The 16,161-nt window shown below is 36.3% G+C and overlaps 1 protein-coding gene across 1 annotated transcript in view; it reads left to right on the plus strand.

Moving 5' to 3' along the window:
• Positions 1-16,161, plus strand: part of DNAH7 (dynein axonemal heavy chain 7) — a 224,176-nt gene that overhangs the window by 129,894 nt on the left and 78,121 nt on the right. Inside the window, exons 43-46 of the mRNA XM_045558982.1 lie at positions 2,670-3,000; positions 4,951-5,297; positions 7,403-7,583; positions 10,495-10,680. Of these exons, the coding sequence (XP_045414938.1) occupies positions 2,670-3,000; positions 4,951-5,297; positions 7,403-7,583; positions 10,495-10,680 (1,045 nt within the window). The remainder of the gene's footprint in view (positions 1-2,669; positions 3,001-4,950; positions 5,298-7,402; positions 7,584-10,494; positions 10,681-16,161) is intronic.

Below are 16,161 nucleotides of genomic sequence, written 5' to 3' on the forward strand. Positions count from 1 at the left end.
TTGTTAGAAGAATGAAGGTGTGCCTTCCAGAGCTGTGGGCTATTTGGTACTTTGATAGTGATATTGAGGAGACACTACTGGAGAGTGATTTTTCTTTAAAACCCTCTCTTTGGATACTGAACAGCTGAGATCCCAGGGACAGCCACTCAGTAAACATGACAAACTTTCCTTCTGTAATAAACTCTCATTTGAAAACATCAATAAACGTATGTGCTATAGAAAGTGTCAATGTCAGTTTTTTGATGTTCTTAAGGGTGACTTTTATGTGCAGAAAAATTTATTCAAACATTTCTTTGGTTCTAAAAATTAAAATTCAGTACATATATTTTAAAATTTAAAAATATTAACATTAAGCTAGAAAGTTAAAAGTTTAGAAACTTTTAGTGGCCACCTTTAAGAGTGTCTTTGATTAATGTTGATTACATTCAAAACCTTATTTAAACAACATTTTTAATACAGTATTTATATTTTTCTTTTACAGTCTGATTTAACAAATCAAACTTTACTAGGTACTTAAATAATTTATAAATCCAGAAAGTTAAACTTATCCATATGGTGAGCCTTTAATTCTTCTAAATGTTTGAATATTATCTATAAAATTAATGAGATTTTTACTTAAAAACACAAATCTAAATCTATTTCTTAATTACATGATTTATTTTCATTGGAAGTTCAAGACTGATCCATGAATTTAACAGGTCAAATTCTTTTCAATATTAAAAATATACTTAACACACCAAATGTATACAGATAACATAAAAATGTTAGTACTGAGTTTGATTTTTGTATATAATTCTGAATCTTGCGGTGACTAACCCACTATCTCAAGCATTTTCAAGCACCTTTTCTTATATTGGGCAGTGTGCTACCTGGATATAGGCATGAAACTCCTCATTCATATTGATATTGACCATTGCTATGCTCTCTTAAGCGAGACTGTCCTAGTCACCATGGTCCACAGCCCTGTGTTTGCATCATGCTATTAGTAATTTTTCCATCTACCTAATGAAATCTGTAGCTCCACCCAAGGCTTCTTACATAACTTGGCTAGATTTCATTATTTCTTTGGCTCTCAAGATAATTTCTTTCTATATAGAGCTTATGGTTTTTAACTTAATGGAATCTTGCTTTTTTTCCCCGATTATTTTTCTAACTAAGAGGACCAATAGCTCTTGGAGATTCTGATTAAATTTTGAGTATCACTCATGGCTTTTGTTTGATTGTGTGCTCACGATGTTTAAGGCCACCCTAACAAAAAGAAAGGTTATAAAAATGAGATCCAAACTTATAGAAAGAATTAAAACTTACAGTTTATCAGTTATAAGGCTATAAATTCAAATTTATAGATTGAAATCATCATAGTCTCTTAGGCATTTTCAAATATTCTTATTGGCCTTTCAAATTTTCCTCTATAAATATTTCCTTTCAGAATTTCTTGCAACCTAAAAAAAAATTTTTTTTTAAATTTCTCCCTTACCTCAACTAGAATTCCTACCCTGTGATTATTTTTCCCTTAATAGCTAAAGCCTTCAGATCTCTTCATAGCCAGGTGGTAAGCTAGAAGCAAGTTTTTAGGTCCCCTGCCAGGAAATCAGTGGTTAAGCTAACAAAGTGTCACATGGGATGAGCCCCAGTATTGAAGCTGTCTTAGGCTGGCAGGAATTAGACCTTTCCTGTGCTTGCTGCACAAGGTTTCAACTGAAGCCAAACTCACAGATAATACCGTACTGTACGTCAAGTCCCCTCAGTTCCCATTACTGTCAAATATTTTGCTCACTCAGAAGGAATTCAACATGTCACAAAAATGTGGCATGCTCTCATATCTGAATTTTTTTTTCTGTGACAATCCTTTCAATGTTCTCTTGGTTACCTTTTCCAGCTCAAGCTAGTTACCTACTCCAGCCTATTTTTTGAAGTAGATTTCTAAAGTGTATCATCTTTTACTTTGGGACGTTATGGTATATCAGGTATTTTTAAATGAAACAAACTGTAAGGAAGAAAAGTTTTCTCTGTGTAGAAAGCATGTATGAATGCAGATAAAAATTTTAAAGTACATTAAAATACTAAATTTTTAAGTATGCTAAAATATTTCTAATCAGTTATTATTACTTTATAATCATTTTGCAATGAAAAGGATCTTGAGCTTTATTATCTATCCTATTCGTCACTTTTGCCTTAATAATAAAATTCCTATTTCAAGATGTGTAATACATCTTAAAATCATTTTTCACCTTTGGCAACATCCAAAATAATATATTTTGGGCTCTGAAGTTTGTTTAAAATAAGTGATCATAAAAAGGTTTTAAGGAATGATACTGTTACTGGAATCAACTTACCAAGGTGGCTAATTTTAGAGGTCCATCATTCATTTTGATACATGAGGCTCATTCCCTTATATCCAGTGTATTTATTGTTTTGAATTTCTGTTACATTCCTAGATAATGTATAGGTACTGAAAACACAAAAATGATTGACATTCTGTCTTAATTGTGCACAATCCAATGTACTAGAATTATTTTTTTTACAAATTGTTATTTTATGTGAAAATATTTTATACTACCCTTCTAGTTATGCCTTCAAAAAAGCCTGAAAAGCTCAAGAACAGTTAATTTTTTTCCTTAATGTAGGATACAGATCCTCATGACCAACCTTTGTTTGTTTGCTTTCAGTGAAGTAATGAAAATGAAAAAGAGGTACGAAGTGGGTTTGAATAAACTAGATTCTGCTTCATCTCAAGTAGCCATGATGCAAACTGAGTTGGAGGCACTGCATCCTCAATTAAAAGTTGCTAGCAAAGAGGTGGATGAAATGATGGTAATTATCGAGAGGGAGTCTGTCGAAGTTGCCAAAACTGAAAAAATAGTGAAAGCTGACGAAACTATAGCAAATGACCAAGCTATGGCTTCCAAAGCCATCAAAGACGAATGTGATGCTGACCTGGCAGAGGCCTTGCCAATATTAGACTCAGCACTATCCGCACTTGATACTCTAACTGCACAGGTAAGAGCTTAGCCATACACTTTCTAGAAGACGTGTCATCATAGCTCAAGGGAGTACTTAGCATTGTGTGCTACAGTCTAGTTTGTCTCTCCAAATTTAATGAAACTGAAGTCATTTGAAAATTGGCAAAAGAATTCCCTAGTTCACCTGAAAAAGAAATGCATGTACATGACAAAAGACACTTTTGAAAAGGAAGAAAGCTGCCCAATGTTATAACCTACCCCAAATTGACAGTTTTTTTGAGAACGTTACACAACTTTGCACTACAGTAACTGACAGATGCATAAAACCCAAGTATGTTTTGATTCTAAGGAGCACCTTTTTCGTATTTAGGCACGTTTGTAATTGGAATCAACTTCCCAAGGTGGCTAATTTTGGAGGTCCATCATTCATTTTGATAGAGGAGGCCCCTTTCCTTATATCCAGTGTATTTGTAGTAGATGTGATAAAGTATTGTGTCAATGTTTGTTTGTGGGTTTGGTGGGAAGAATACATAAAATAATGTGTTTTATAGTGATTTATTTTATAATAGCATATCTTAGATTTGATGACATATATTAAACATTAAGATGAGAAAGGGGAATATTTCAATTTAGAAAGATAAAGGTAGATTTTTAAAATAAATAGTGCAGGAAATCTTGGCTAAATTTTTGGGTGTAATAGAAAAGAAGAGTGTAAGATCCTTTTTTCACACCTTACTCCAAAATAGATTTCAGACTGAAATTTAAATATAAATAGCTATATTATTATAAAATAGTAGAAAGTGTAGGTCAGATGTTTATAATCTTGAAATGGAGTAGCACATAGGATTACCTAGGCATGAGAGAAATAAGGAAAAAAACTCGCTAAGCAAAACTGTTTGTAATATATATGTGCTGGATACTCTTTTGTATTTTTCATGAGTAAAAAACATTTTTTAAAAGTAATACATTTTAGTACCTAAAAATCAACACATTTTGTTTGACATAACACCCTGGACAGAATTTTAGAAACACTGGAGAAAATATTTGAAACACATAGCAAACAAAGGATTAATACGCCTCTGTGTAAAAAACTCTTACAAATCAAGAAAAAAATTAGCTCTAAGATAGGATATTAAATGTTATAAATAGGTAACTCACAAAAAGGAAATACCAATAGTCAATAAGCATATGCAAATATATCCTACTTTACTTATACTTAAAGAAATATAGATTACAATAAGATTTCTTTTGCCTACCAGAATGCCTACCAGTTCTGCTAAGGGTGTATCCAGTGAAACAGGCAGCCTTTCTAGAGAGCAGTTTGTCAGTAGGTGTGAAAAGCTTTAAAAATAAAAGGTATAAAGCTGTTAATTCAACATAGTAATTGTAATAGTAGAAAATAGAGAAAAAAACCCATAGACAAAGTATTACAATTATGGTATGTATCTGTACATTCGAATACTGTGCAGCCATTAAAAATAATATAAATGTTTACTAGCATGGAAGGGTGTTCACTATATATTGTTAATGAAATAGAGCAGGTTTTAAAACAGCATGTTATGTTACATATACTGTGATTCCATTGATTAAAATGTAGCATATACACTGATTTGTAGCGTTTACACACAGAAAAAAATATAGAAGAATATAGACAGAAATGTTTATGTAAACTATATATAGTAGGATTATAGGAGACCTTCATATGTATAATTTCTCTGTATTTTCTCTTGTTTATAATGGATATCTATTTTATAATTTTTAAGAAGCTACAAAACTCTCCTTTGTGATATTCAAATCTCTTTTTATGTGTTTCTGAAGTAGACTTCAGGTCATAAGTATCTCACATTGGCTATCTTTCTATTATTCTTCTTTTGTTTTTAACTTTTCCTTTGGGACAAAATTCTCTGTACTTTTTGACACACCAATTAAAATTAATGCATAAACAAATATCTCTTTTTTAAGATAATTAACATGTTGTTATTTCAAGGATATTACAGTGGTGAAATCCATGAAGAGTCCCCCTGCTGGTGTCAAGCTCGTCATGGAAGCTGTCTGTATCTTGAAAGGCATCAAAGCTGACAAAATTCCTGACCCAACAGGTTCAGGAAAAAAAATTGAGGATTTCTGGGGCCCAGCTAAGAGACTTCTTGGTGACATTAGGTTTCTACAGTCACTCCATGAATATGACAAGGACAATATTCCTCCAGCTTATATGAACATCATAAGAAAAAATTATATTCCAAATCCAGATTTTGTTCCAGAAAAGATCAGAAATGCTTCTACAGCAGCCGAAGGTTTATGCAAATGGGTCATAGCAATGGATTCATATGATAAGTAAGTCCTGATAGAAAGAAACCTAACTGGTATGTTTTCTTTTCACATTTGGTCAGTTAGTATGAAACTGAAAAGCTATATAAGTGAGAGGCTCCTTGGAAAATCATGTCTGATTCTGCATTGTGTTTACATATTTATTGGAGGTGAGATTATACCAATTAAATAGTATAATACAGTGGTTCTTAAACTTTTTGGATTCAAGAACCCTTTTCTTTTTGGTTGGTTTCATTTTTTTAAGAGATGAGGTCTCTCTATCTCTGTTGCCCAGGCTGGAGTGCAGTGGCCCAGTCATAGCTCACTGCAGCCTCAAACTCCTGGGCTCAAAAATCCCCTTGCCTTAGCCTCCTGAGTAGCCGGGGTTATGAGTACACGCCACCCTGCCTGGCTAATTTTTCGAATTTTTGTAGAGAATGGTCATACTATGTCAGCATAGTAAGGTCTTAACAGGCTCGTCTTGAACTCCTGGCTTCAAGTGATCCTCCTGCCTCAGCCTCCCAAAGTGCTGGGATTATAAGCATGAGCCACCACACCTGGCGCACTCTTTATACTCTTAAAAATTACTAAAAAACCCAAAAGGCTTTTGTTTATTTACCATATTAGAAATTAAAATGGAGAAATTTTTAAATGTTTTTTAATTCATTTAAAATAGCAATACAGGCTGGGCGCGGTGGCTCACGCCTGTAATCCTAGCACTCTGGGAGGCCGAGGTGGGTGGATCGTTTGAGGTCAAGAGTTCGAGACCAGCCTGAGCAAGAGTGAGACCCTGTCTCTACTAAAAATAGAAAGAAATTATCTGGCTAACTAAAAATATATATGGAAAAAATTAGCTGGGCATGGTGGCACATGCCTGTAGTCCCAGCTACTCCAGAGGCTGAGGCAGGAGGATTGCTTAAGCCCAGGAGTTTGAGGTTGCTGTGAGCTAGGCTGACGCCAAGGCACTCACTCTAGCCCAGGCAACAGAGCGAGACTCTGTCTCAAAAAATAAAAAAATAAAAAATAAATAGCAATACAAAAATTACATGTTAGTATAAATTACTTAGGTTTTAGAAATCCACATTTTTTTCTGGAGAAAAAAAGAGTAAAAAGCAATGATGAAAAGAGTGGTATTTTATTATATGTTTTCAAATCTCTTTAATATATAATTTAATATAAGACAACTAGACTCCCAAATGTGCTTCCTCATTCAGCCTGTTACAATATGTTGTTTTGATTGAAGTGCGTAAAGAAAATCCAGCCTCTCACAGATCAAGGGAGGACCTGATGAACTCCTTGAAGGGGTACATGTCTTCAGGATCCCCAGGGGTCCTTTGACCACACTTTGAAAACCACCACCACAATATGTATTCTTGTGAATGAGGAGCCTTTATTGAGGATTGTATGAGAACCAGATATATCATGCACAGAGTAATAATTATTATTTTTTCAAAAAACAACTGTTACAGGATGTCTTTTAAACTCATACCCAATTTGGATCATTATACATATACAGTAATGCTATGTATGTTTCAGACCATGATCTATTATGTTAATGATAAATTTAATGTTTTATCTTTAATTAGAAAGATAACATGACTGACTCTATTTTCCAGATACTAAGGAGAGAATTTAGATCCATACTTTTTCCTGTATAATCTCTTTTGTTACTGCCTACATATGTATAAGATAATTGGTTTTCGTTGAAAGTGTATTCTAGGGTTTTTTTAAAAAAGTAAAACAACAAAGATAAAATACCTCACTTTCTCCTCATCAAAATTAAGCTCTAGCCAATTGGGCTTGTTTCTACTAACATTGTGATATTCTACACAGATATCCTAGTCTGCTTTTATGAAGTCACCAAAATTCACACTCGCTATATGTTAATTTGGGTAAAAATATATTTATTTGAAAACATTATGTATATTTGATATCTATTTTAATAGTCATTTCTTATGTCTGGGATCAAGTTTGGCTGATTCTTAGATGAAATATGTAATACATAAATCAGTACAGATTTTTGTATAAAGTATTTTGAGTCATAGTAAGGATATTAGAAATGTAAATTCAGTGGTAGAAAATGCATTAGAGTGTTAAATAGATATTTAATTTTCCAATTTTACTTTTTGCAGAGTGGCAAAAATAGTAGCTCCCAAAAAGATAAAACTGGCTGCAGCTGAAGGGGAGCTTAAAATTGCCATGGATGGTCTTAGAAAGAAGCAGAAAGCCCTTCGAGAAGTTCAGGACAAACTGGCCAAGCTTCAAGACACACTTGAATTAAACAAACAAAAGAAGGCTGACTTGGAAAACCAGGTAAGTACTGATATAGACAAAGATAAGCAAACTCTTAATTATTGTAAATAAGAATGACATTTATACTAGCATGTAACTTACCAGTCCTGTTTTCTTGACGGTCAGGGGTTGGCAAACTATGGCCCACAGGCCAAATCTGCCTATTGCCTGTTTTTGTATGGCCTATAAGCTAATAATGGTTTTGACATTTTTAAATGATTACATATTAAATGGCTATGTAAGTACCTACGTAATACATAATATTCTTAGTTTTGCCTCTTGACTCATAAAGCCTAAAATATTTCTGGCCCTTTCTAAAAGAAAAAAATCGCCAGTCTATGCCTAAGATTACTATAATATTGAGCTAGATTATTTAAATCATATTTCATCTTGTAAATAAGGAAATTGAGAACTAACGTGCTGAGTGACCTATGTTCTATAATAGTTAATGGCAGAGCTGACATTAGAACTCAAAACCCAGAACTATGCAGTGTCCACTAAAATATTTTTAAGGCTAAAAACATTGCTCTAACTTATTTCATGATATCATTTCCAAAAATTAACTGCTGGGCCGGCGCAGTGGCTCAGGCCAGTATTCCTAGCACTTTGGGAGGATTGCTTGATGTCAGGAGTTTGAGACCACCCTGCACAAGAATAAGACCCCATCTCTACAAAAAATTAACCAAGTGGGGTGGTGCACACTTGTAATCCCAGCTACTTGGAAGGCTGAGGCAGGAGGATAACTAGAGCCCAGGAGTTGGAGGCTGCAGTGAACTATGATGATGCCCCTCCACTGTATCTGGGGTGACAGAGCAAGACCCTGTCTCAGAAAACAAAATAAGAAAAAAAAATTAACTGAAGTCTGATTATGTTCCAGAAAAAAAGTGAAAATATTTTATAACAGTAACCATTTATTGAGAGCTTATTATATACAAGGCCCTGTTGTTCTAAGAGCATTATATATTATCTCTTTTATTCTCACAACAACCATTTGAAGAAGGTAATCATTTTGTATCATTCTGAAACTAAAGCACAGAAAAGTTTAGCAACTTGTCCATGGTAACCCAGCTTCTAAGCATTAAGTCTAAGACCTGAACTCAGGCAGTCTGACTCTAATTGCTGCACTCTTTCTATGGTACTAGATTGCCTCTTTCTATAAGATCTATCCTGGATTCTATATTTGTACAAATACAAGACATTGTCCTAATCTTTAAAAATCTGACCTATTATGGCACGAGTTTCAAATGATCAGTTTTAGTTTAAGTAATATAACCAATAAGTGGGTGTGCAATTGCTCACTGTAAACTTTTTTCAATTCTGCTATAGGTTTGAAATTTTTATTTATTTTTCACAATAAAATGTTGGAAACAGGGTAATGTAAAATGAACATGTATTTATATGTACTAAAAATCTGCTTTTGGAGGGAAAATTTTAGCTAAAATATTTTTACTTAGTAGCTTCTTATGGCAACTTTATCATAGTCCAAGACCAGTTTGGTTTATAATAAACACTGTTGAAAGATGGATAGGTGAGAAAAGAAACTAGGAAAATAGAAGCTATTTAAAGAGGGAAAATTAAAAGAGAAAAAAATTTAATTTAGGAAACATCAAAAATATTACCAGTTACAGCCGGGCACAGTGGCTTATGCCTGTAGTCCCAACATTTTGGGAGACCAAGGCAGGAGGATTGCTTGAAGAATTTGAAAGCAGCCTGGGCAAAGTAGTGTGATCCCATCTCTAAAAAAAATTAAAAAATTAGCTGGGCATAGTGGCATGCACTTGTAGTACTAGCTACGTGGAGGCCGAGGCAGGAGGATCCTTGAGCCTGGGAGTTGGAGGTTGTAGTGACCTGTGATCGTGCCACTGCACTCCAGCCTAGACGACAGAGAGACCTTGAGACCTTTTTGAGACAGACCTTGTCTCAAAAAAAAAAAAAAAAAAAATTAGCAGTTACATACCTTTTGCTCTTTTCAAACCTATCTTTAGATAAACTTATATAGTATTTCATATCTTTTAATCTAAAAGCATTTATGTAATATAAATATTAATAGCATTAGGAAAAATCATAAGCCAAATTCTTAGACCAAAATAATCTAAATGCCTTTGCTTTCATTAATTATTGAATTTTTCTTTTCATATAAGTTATTTTTGAACCTCGAGATAAGCTTTATTGAATCTTCTTCCAAGAGTTATGATGCTAAGATACTTAAAAATTAAATCAAAATAATTCAGGTATTCTGCTGGAATATTGCTGTCACATGAATTGAAATTGCTTTTCTCACGAAGTTTGCCACCTTGCCACCTTCATGATTATCCTCCTTTTTTTTATCACGTTGCTTAGTTGTGTATAATCATATTTGGTTGACAGTCTTATGCACAAAGCATGCTCTCAGCTATTGATTGATTTGCTAATTTAAGCTTAACTGCAAGTGTCTGAGTAGGTTGACACAATTTAACAACCTAAAAATTGTGCTTTGTAAATAAGCATAAATTATTGAAACTTTTAAACATTTTTAACATTAAATCAACCATAAGTTAAATGAGAGGAAGGTGTTTGTAGAATATCGAAAATAAAATGTGTCAAGATTATTTTAAATGGAGAGAAAACATCCATATTTGCAGGAGAATGTCCTTTAATACTTAATTAACTTTCAACGTCTTGTACCGTAGGTCATTTCCTTAAGTAGTGGTATTCTTTGCATTATATGCTAAATAATCATTATAAATTTCCTAAATTTTATTAAAGTAGATAATTTATATGAAAAACTTCTAAAATATCATAGTGAGATACATCATATTTTTTAGATAATTAAAAAGAATTCCAGGCAGAAGTTTACAATTAAAAAATAATTTATCTCTGAGGGTAAAATCTTGCAGAATTTTAAAGTTATTCTATTTGTAAATGTTGATAAAAGCTTACTTTTGTATTTGAGGTTGGCCTGTGCAGCAAAAAACTAGAACGAGCTGAGCAGTTGATTGGAGGCCTTGGAGGTGAGAAAACCCGATGGAGCCAGACAGCCCTGGAGCTGGGGCAGCTGTACATCAACCTGACAGGGGATATCCTCGTTTCCGCAGGAATTGTCGCTTACCTGGGAGCCTTTACATCTAACTATAGACAGGTAAGGGAAACTCTTCCATCACTTCCTGACCTTCCTCTCATCACAACCAATATTAACCTCAGGGTTTTGTTTTATTTTGGTTTCATTTTTTTGGTAAGTATAAGAAACAAAATATTTTAAATGATTTCTAATTGTGCATCTTACTTATTCTATAAATTAACGTGGTAGCCAAAAGATGTTATATAAAGTACTGTTCTAAAATCTAATTGTTTCAGAAACAAGAAAGATCTACTTTAAAATGTAATCTGAAAATGGTAGACTATAATGATAAAATTTCAGTTCCTAAACAAGTACTGCATAAAGGTATCAGGGCTGCGTGTGTTCCTACTCGACTACTCCCTATCAGTCTCAGTAAGTCATTTCAAATCACTTCAGAGACCGGAACTTCAAGGAAGCAAAAGGTGAGCCTGCCTAAAACCGTATTTATTGGTAAGTGGCTTCTTTCCTTAGAAAACAAATCCAGAGTTCCCTTTTGCTCCTTCTGCCTCTTTCTTCTCCCTGGCCTAACTCCTGATCCTAGGAGTTAATCTTAATTCTTCTTCCTGCTTTTCTCTCCCACTTCTCAGTTCCATCCATAATGAGACCCAGAATACTTTTCAGCTCTCTTCAGAAAAATTGAACTGGACTCCAACCCACAACGTGGCTCTATCAAAGCAGGATGAAAGATTTAGAAAAATTTTAAAACCTAAAAGAAAAAATGGGGAGAAGATAATGAGAATAAAGAGAAGGGAGAAATTCAGAACATTTGGCAATAGTTTTTGGTGTCAAACAAGGAGAGAAATAGTACATGACGATTCACCTTTATGTAGAGCTTTCTAGTTTTACCAAGCATCTGCTTGCAGATGGTCTCAACTGAGCCTCACTTAATTTCTGGACTTTCTCCTAAGCAGGGTTGATCCTTGGTGCCATTGTTATGGTTTATTTGATTGTTGTTTTTTTAACCAAACATTTAAAATCCTCACATAGATGGTGCTTCTGTCTTTAGTCCTTTGTGTTTTAGTGGCCTTTGTCCTGGTGCATGACCTCATATTCTTCTTAGCTTTGTTCATTTTCGTCTTTGGATGACTTGTCTAAAGTTATGGAATTAACAACTTGTAGCTCAAATAGTTAACATTTGACATAACGCTATTTAGTGATAGATTTGTTTGCTTCATAATTTCAGAAACTGAAGCTTATAAAGTTTAGGAGAATTGCTCAAAACCACACAGCTGGTTAATGACAGAGCAGGAGTGAGACCTGTGGCCACCTGCATCCTAATTTAGCACACTTTCCACTCTCCCACACTGACTTGGAACAATGAGAGTAGCTGCAGCCACTCTTTCCCTTCTCTGCTGGTTCAGAGCATTTCCCTGGGCGTCTGCACAGGCTCCTGTCTAGCTCTGCAGTGCCATGCTAAAAGTATGCTGGCTCTACCCAGTTCTGTTCCTCCCAACCCAACCCTCTCTGACAGACTCATTCCAAGCAAGGGACTGCACCTTGCTGATTCTACTACCAACACCCTGCTCCTACCAGAATGGGGGGCTGCCAGTCAGACCATCACACAAATGCTTCAGGGGCGCCTTGAACTCCAGAACTGAGACCTTGGAAATTTACTGACAGAGCCAAAGACACATTCAAATTAGACACAAGTCACAACCAAAGTTCAGAGTTCCTTCTGTGAACCTCCATTCACTGTCTGAACCCTTGATTCAAGTAGCCACTTCATCCCATCCCATCTCATCTCTGTGTAGGCTTAAAGGCAGTTTTATCCCTTCTTTGCTTCACTAGATCAACCTAGATTTTCACTTTCTTTAACAAGTCTCTGATGTTACTGTTCCTTCTGTAAATTCATTCTCTCAGTCCTACTTTGTCATCTCCACTGTTTTATCTGTTTCTCTCAGGTCAAGACAGCAGGCAATTTATACCCCATCAAAGGTTTCTTATTCACTTCTCAGCATAAGGGCTGTGGTGGCAATGTCAGGTTCTTCCCCGAGCTGTTCCTCGCTTCCGGGTGCCTTCTTGCCCAAGAACCAGCACCTGTGGCTTTTTTAGTCAGACTTCCCTAAGAACCCACTTTACCCAATGCGTAGAGACTGGAAGTGCTCAGGAATTTACTCCCCTCCTGGGCAGCCCTTAATGAATGTCTGATGGGAGCATGAGTCTCCCCTCCAGTTGGAACAGCTCCAAGGAGAAACTTACACTCCGAGGTTCCCTGTGGGATCAACCTGGAGCCACTGACTGCAGAACTGAGGTTGCACCCTCACCCTTTATTGGCTCCTACTCCCTTCTTGTCCTGCTTCTCCAGGCATCCGTTCCTCAGTAAATCACGTCACGTGAATCTTCACCTCAGAGTCTGCTTCTGGGAAACCCAAACTGAGATGGAGGCCTTACGACATTTGGTCATCTTTTAACAGCAAAGGATTTTAAGTCTTTGGATATCAAGGGCCCTCAATAAATAGCTGAATCCTCCTTCCAAGCTTGAATCTCAGTAGTTGTCAATTATTCATCAACTCCTTTGTGGAGTTCCTGGTGCTTTTTATAAATAAAACATAGAAAACTCCAATTCTCCCAGGGTAACTGGCCCACAGTACATCAACTGCAGTGCCCACGCCAGTTCCCCAAACAGAATCCTACAATGCTGTTAAGGACATACAAGCCCTGGAATTGAGTTAATTTGAACATTCTAAGTGACCTTTTCTCTGCCAATAATCAGAGTCAACACTGTTTCTGTGGTGGTGGATATTTTCAGCAAGACGACACCCTTAATGGCCCGTTTTCCACTTCAACCATCTATGTCAACCCCTGACTACCAGCCGGAGCCCTCGGCTTGTATTTTGAGATGCTTGTTCAGAGTCCTCACGTTCATTTCAGTTATTCTCTGGTGCTACACCCTACAGACGTGTATTTGGACCACTTAAACTGCTAATCCAGAGTTCATTTGTGGTGACATACTGTACCTGTCAACTCTAAACAGAACATTCTGCAGCAACTATTATTGCTTCCATTTTCTCTTTTTCCACCTATCGTTGGCTGCAGTGTGTACTCCAGCATCAAGCCAGATCGAAAAAGCTTGCATACCTCCCTAAAATGTCTGCAGGCCAACCGACAGCCTGAAAACAAACAGAATAAAACATGCTACTAGGAACTGTGTGCAGAATCCAAACTGGAAATGTTATCTGCCCCTCCTCCCTCCACAGCCACACCTCCTGTTCCTGATACCAGTAGCCAAATAAGACAAAGCAAAACAGTCAGATGATACTTATTAAGTACTTATGCTAGGCAGCAGTTGGGCCCCATGACCTTTATCTCAGAGAGTATACCTATGAATATGTCACGTTACATGGTGAAAGGACTTTGCAGATGGTATTAAGGTTGCTAATTAGCTGACCTTAAGGTAGGAAGATTATCCTTGGTTATCTTGGACTTCACTAAAAGATGAGCCTGAAATATCTTTTTTGAACAAGAATAAGGAAGTGCCCAAAGAATGACGGGCCATGTCAAAAGGAAACAGAATTTAGCTTAAAGATATTCCTACCTGCCAAATTTTGGACAATTTCAGCAGTACAATAAATAGTGATAATAACATTATAACTCAATGAATAAAATATGAATCTATAATGACATAAATTAATAAATGGAAAAAAATGAGTGCTTGACAAAAACCAAGACATTTTCATAGTTTCAAAGTATCTCCCCACAAAAGAGCTTATTAATTGCAAAGGGAAAGGGAAAAAGAGCAACTTCACAGTGGAAAAGCTATAATGTAGTATTTCACAGTTGCTGGCTTAACTGTTTTAAATCATGGCTAAAAACTCAGTATTCCCTTTTGTGGGCAGTTTGCTAAGCCCTCACCCCAACCATTTCATTTATTAGGATCTCACACTTCTAGGTTACAATAGGCAGCTTCCAGAGGCCCCCAGATACCTAACGCTCAGGGACAGCCCCTTCTTCCTTATACCCACAGAATTATTCAAAATACCCAATCCCCTCGAAGCCTATGAAGGCCAGCTAACCCCATTTTACTTACCACATATAAACTGCTCTTACAGCTCCAGCCTGATGCTACTCTGTCTCTGGTAAAACACCCTGGGTGGCCCTATGTGGCAGCCTTCTCTCTTTTGGAGCTGTAAAGGACAAAGAGATCTGCCTTTCATCTATCTGAGTGTCTTTGTGTTGTGTCCCACCATCCAAAGAACCTATACTCACAATGAGAGCATATAATTATGAGACAGAGCCTGGGAGACAACACCTTAATCAGGTGATAAAAATTGGTATCATCAGTAAATGAACAATTTGAAATTGTGTACCATCTGATGGGATGCAATGGCAAGAACACAGTACCATTTCTGTGATATTCCTGCCAAAGGTGCATAACCTGAATTGAATCATGAGGGAACATTATACAGACCCAACTGAGGGGCATTCTACATGATATTAACTGGTTTTATCAATGTTGTGAAAGTCATCAATTCCCCTCAAAGTGTCATGGTCTTTCCTGTGCAAACCTGAAGAAATGTCGGTCCAGCCTACTCAGCAGGAACCTGAGGGAGATGGCAGTGCCCACCATGCCTTCTCAGCCAGCACCACCTGTGCACAAACAGCATCCTCATCAACCCAAAGGCTGGTCCCAACACCATGCATAACCACCTTCCCCTTACCTGTTCCTAACTTATTTTCTCTCCAGTCATGTCTTTCACTATTTCCAAAATCTTTCATCTGTAACCTCAACTTGGACATTGACTTTCTGAATATGGCTCATAAGTGCCCTCCTGGTTCCTGGGCATCCGAGCAGACTGTGCCCCGGGTAGGGTATCACAAACTACAATATGTGCCCTGATCCTTGATGGCACCAAATTGCCCTGCCATAGTCCCTTTCATATGGCACAAAAATGTTTTCTGTGTCCCTGCTTGTTCAAAGTGGATTTTCTTTTCTACTATAATATTATATTTGCTGGATATTTGTAATATAAAGAAAATGTGTAAAAAAAAAACCATGGTGGAGGCCAGGCGCAGTGGCTCACGCCTATAATCCTAGCACTCTGGGAGGCCGAGGCAGGTGGATCATTTGAGCTCAGGAGTTCAAGACCAGCCTGAGCAAGAGCAAGACCCCGTCTCTACTAAAAAAAATAGAAAGAAATTAGCTGGACAACTAAAAATATATAGAAAAAAAATTAGCCGGGCAGATGGTGCATACCTATAGTCCCAGCTATTCAGGAGGCTGAGGCAGGAGGACTGCTTGAGCCCCAGAGTTTGAGGTTGCTGTGAGCTAGGGTGACACCACAGCACTCTAGGCAGGGTGACAGAGCAAGACTCTGCCTCAAAAAAAAAAAAAAAAAAAAAAAACATGATGTGGTCCCTAACTACTTTAGAATAACAATTGGTAATTATTTTTTTCCAGATACAAAATTCTGACTTCATTAAGTGATCAATCTAGACTTTATCTCAGCATTGAATATGTTGAGTATATATAGCTGACCTAAATTATAATTTTATTTGAAAAAA

Source organism: Lemur catta, chromosome 8 (assembly GCF_020740605.2).
Source record: "Lemur catta isolate mLemCat1 chromosome 8, mLemCat1.pri, whole genome shotgun sequence".
Lineage (NCBI taxonomy): Eukaryota > Metazoa > Chordata > Mammalia > Primates > Lemuridae > Lemur > Lemur catta.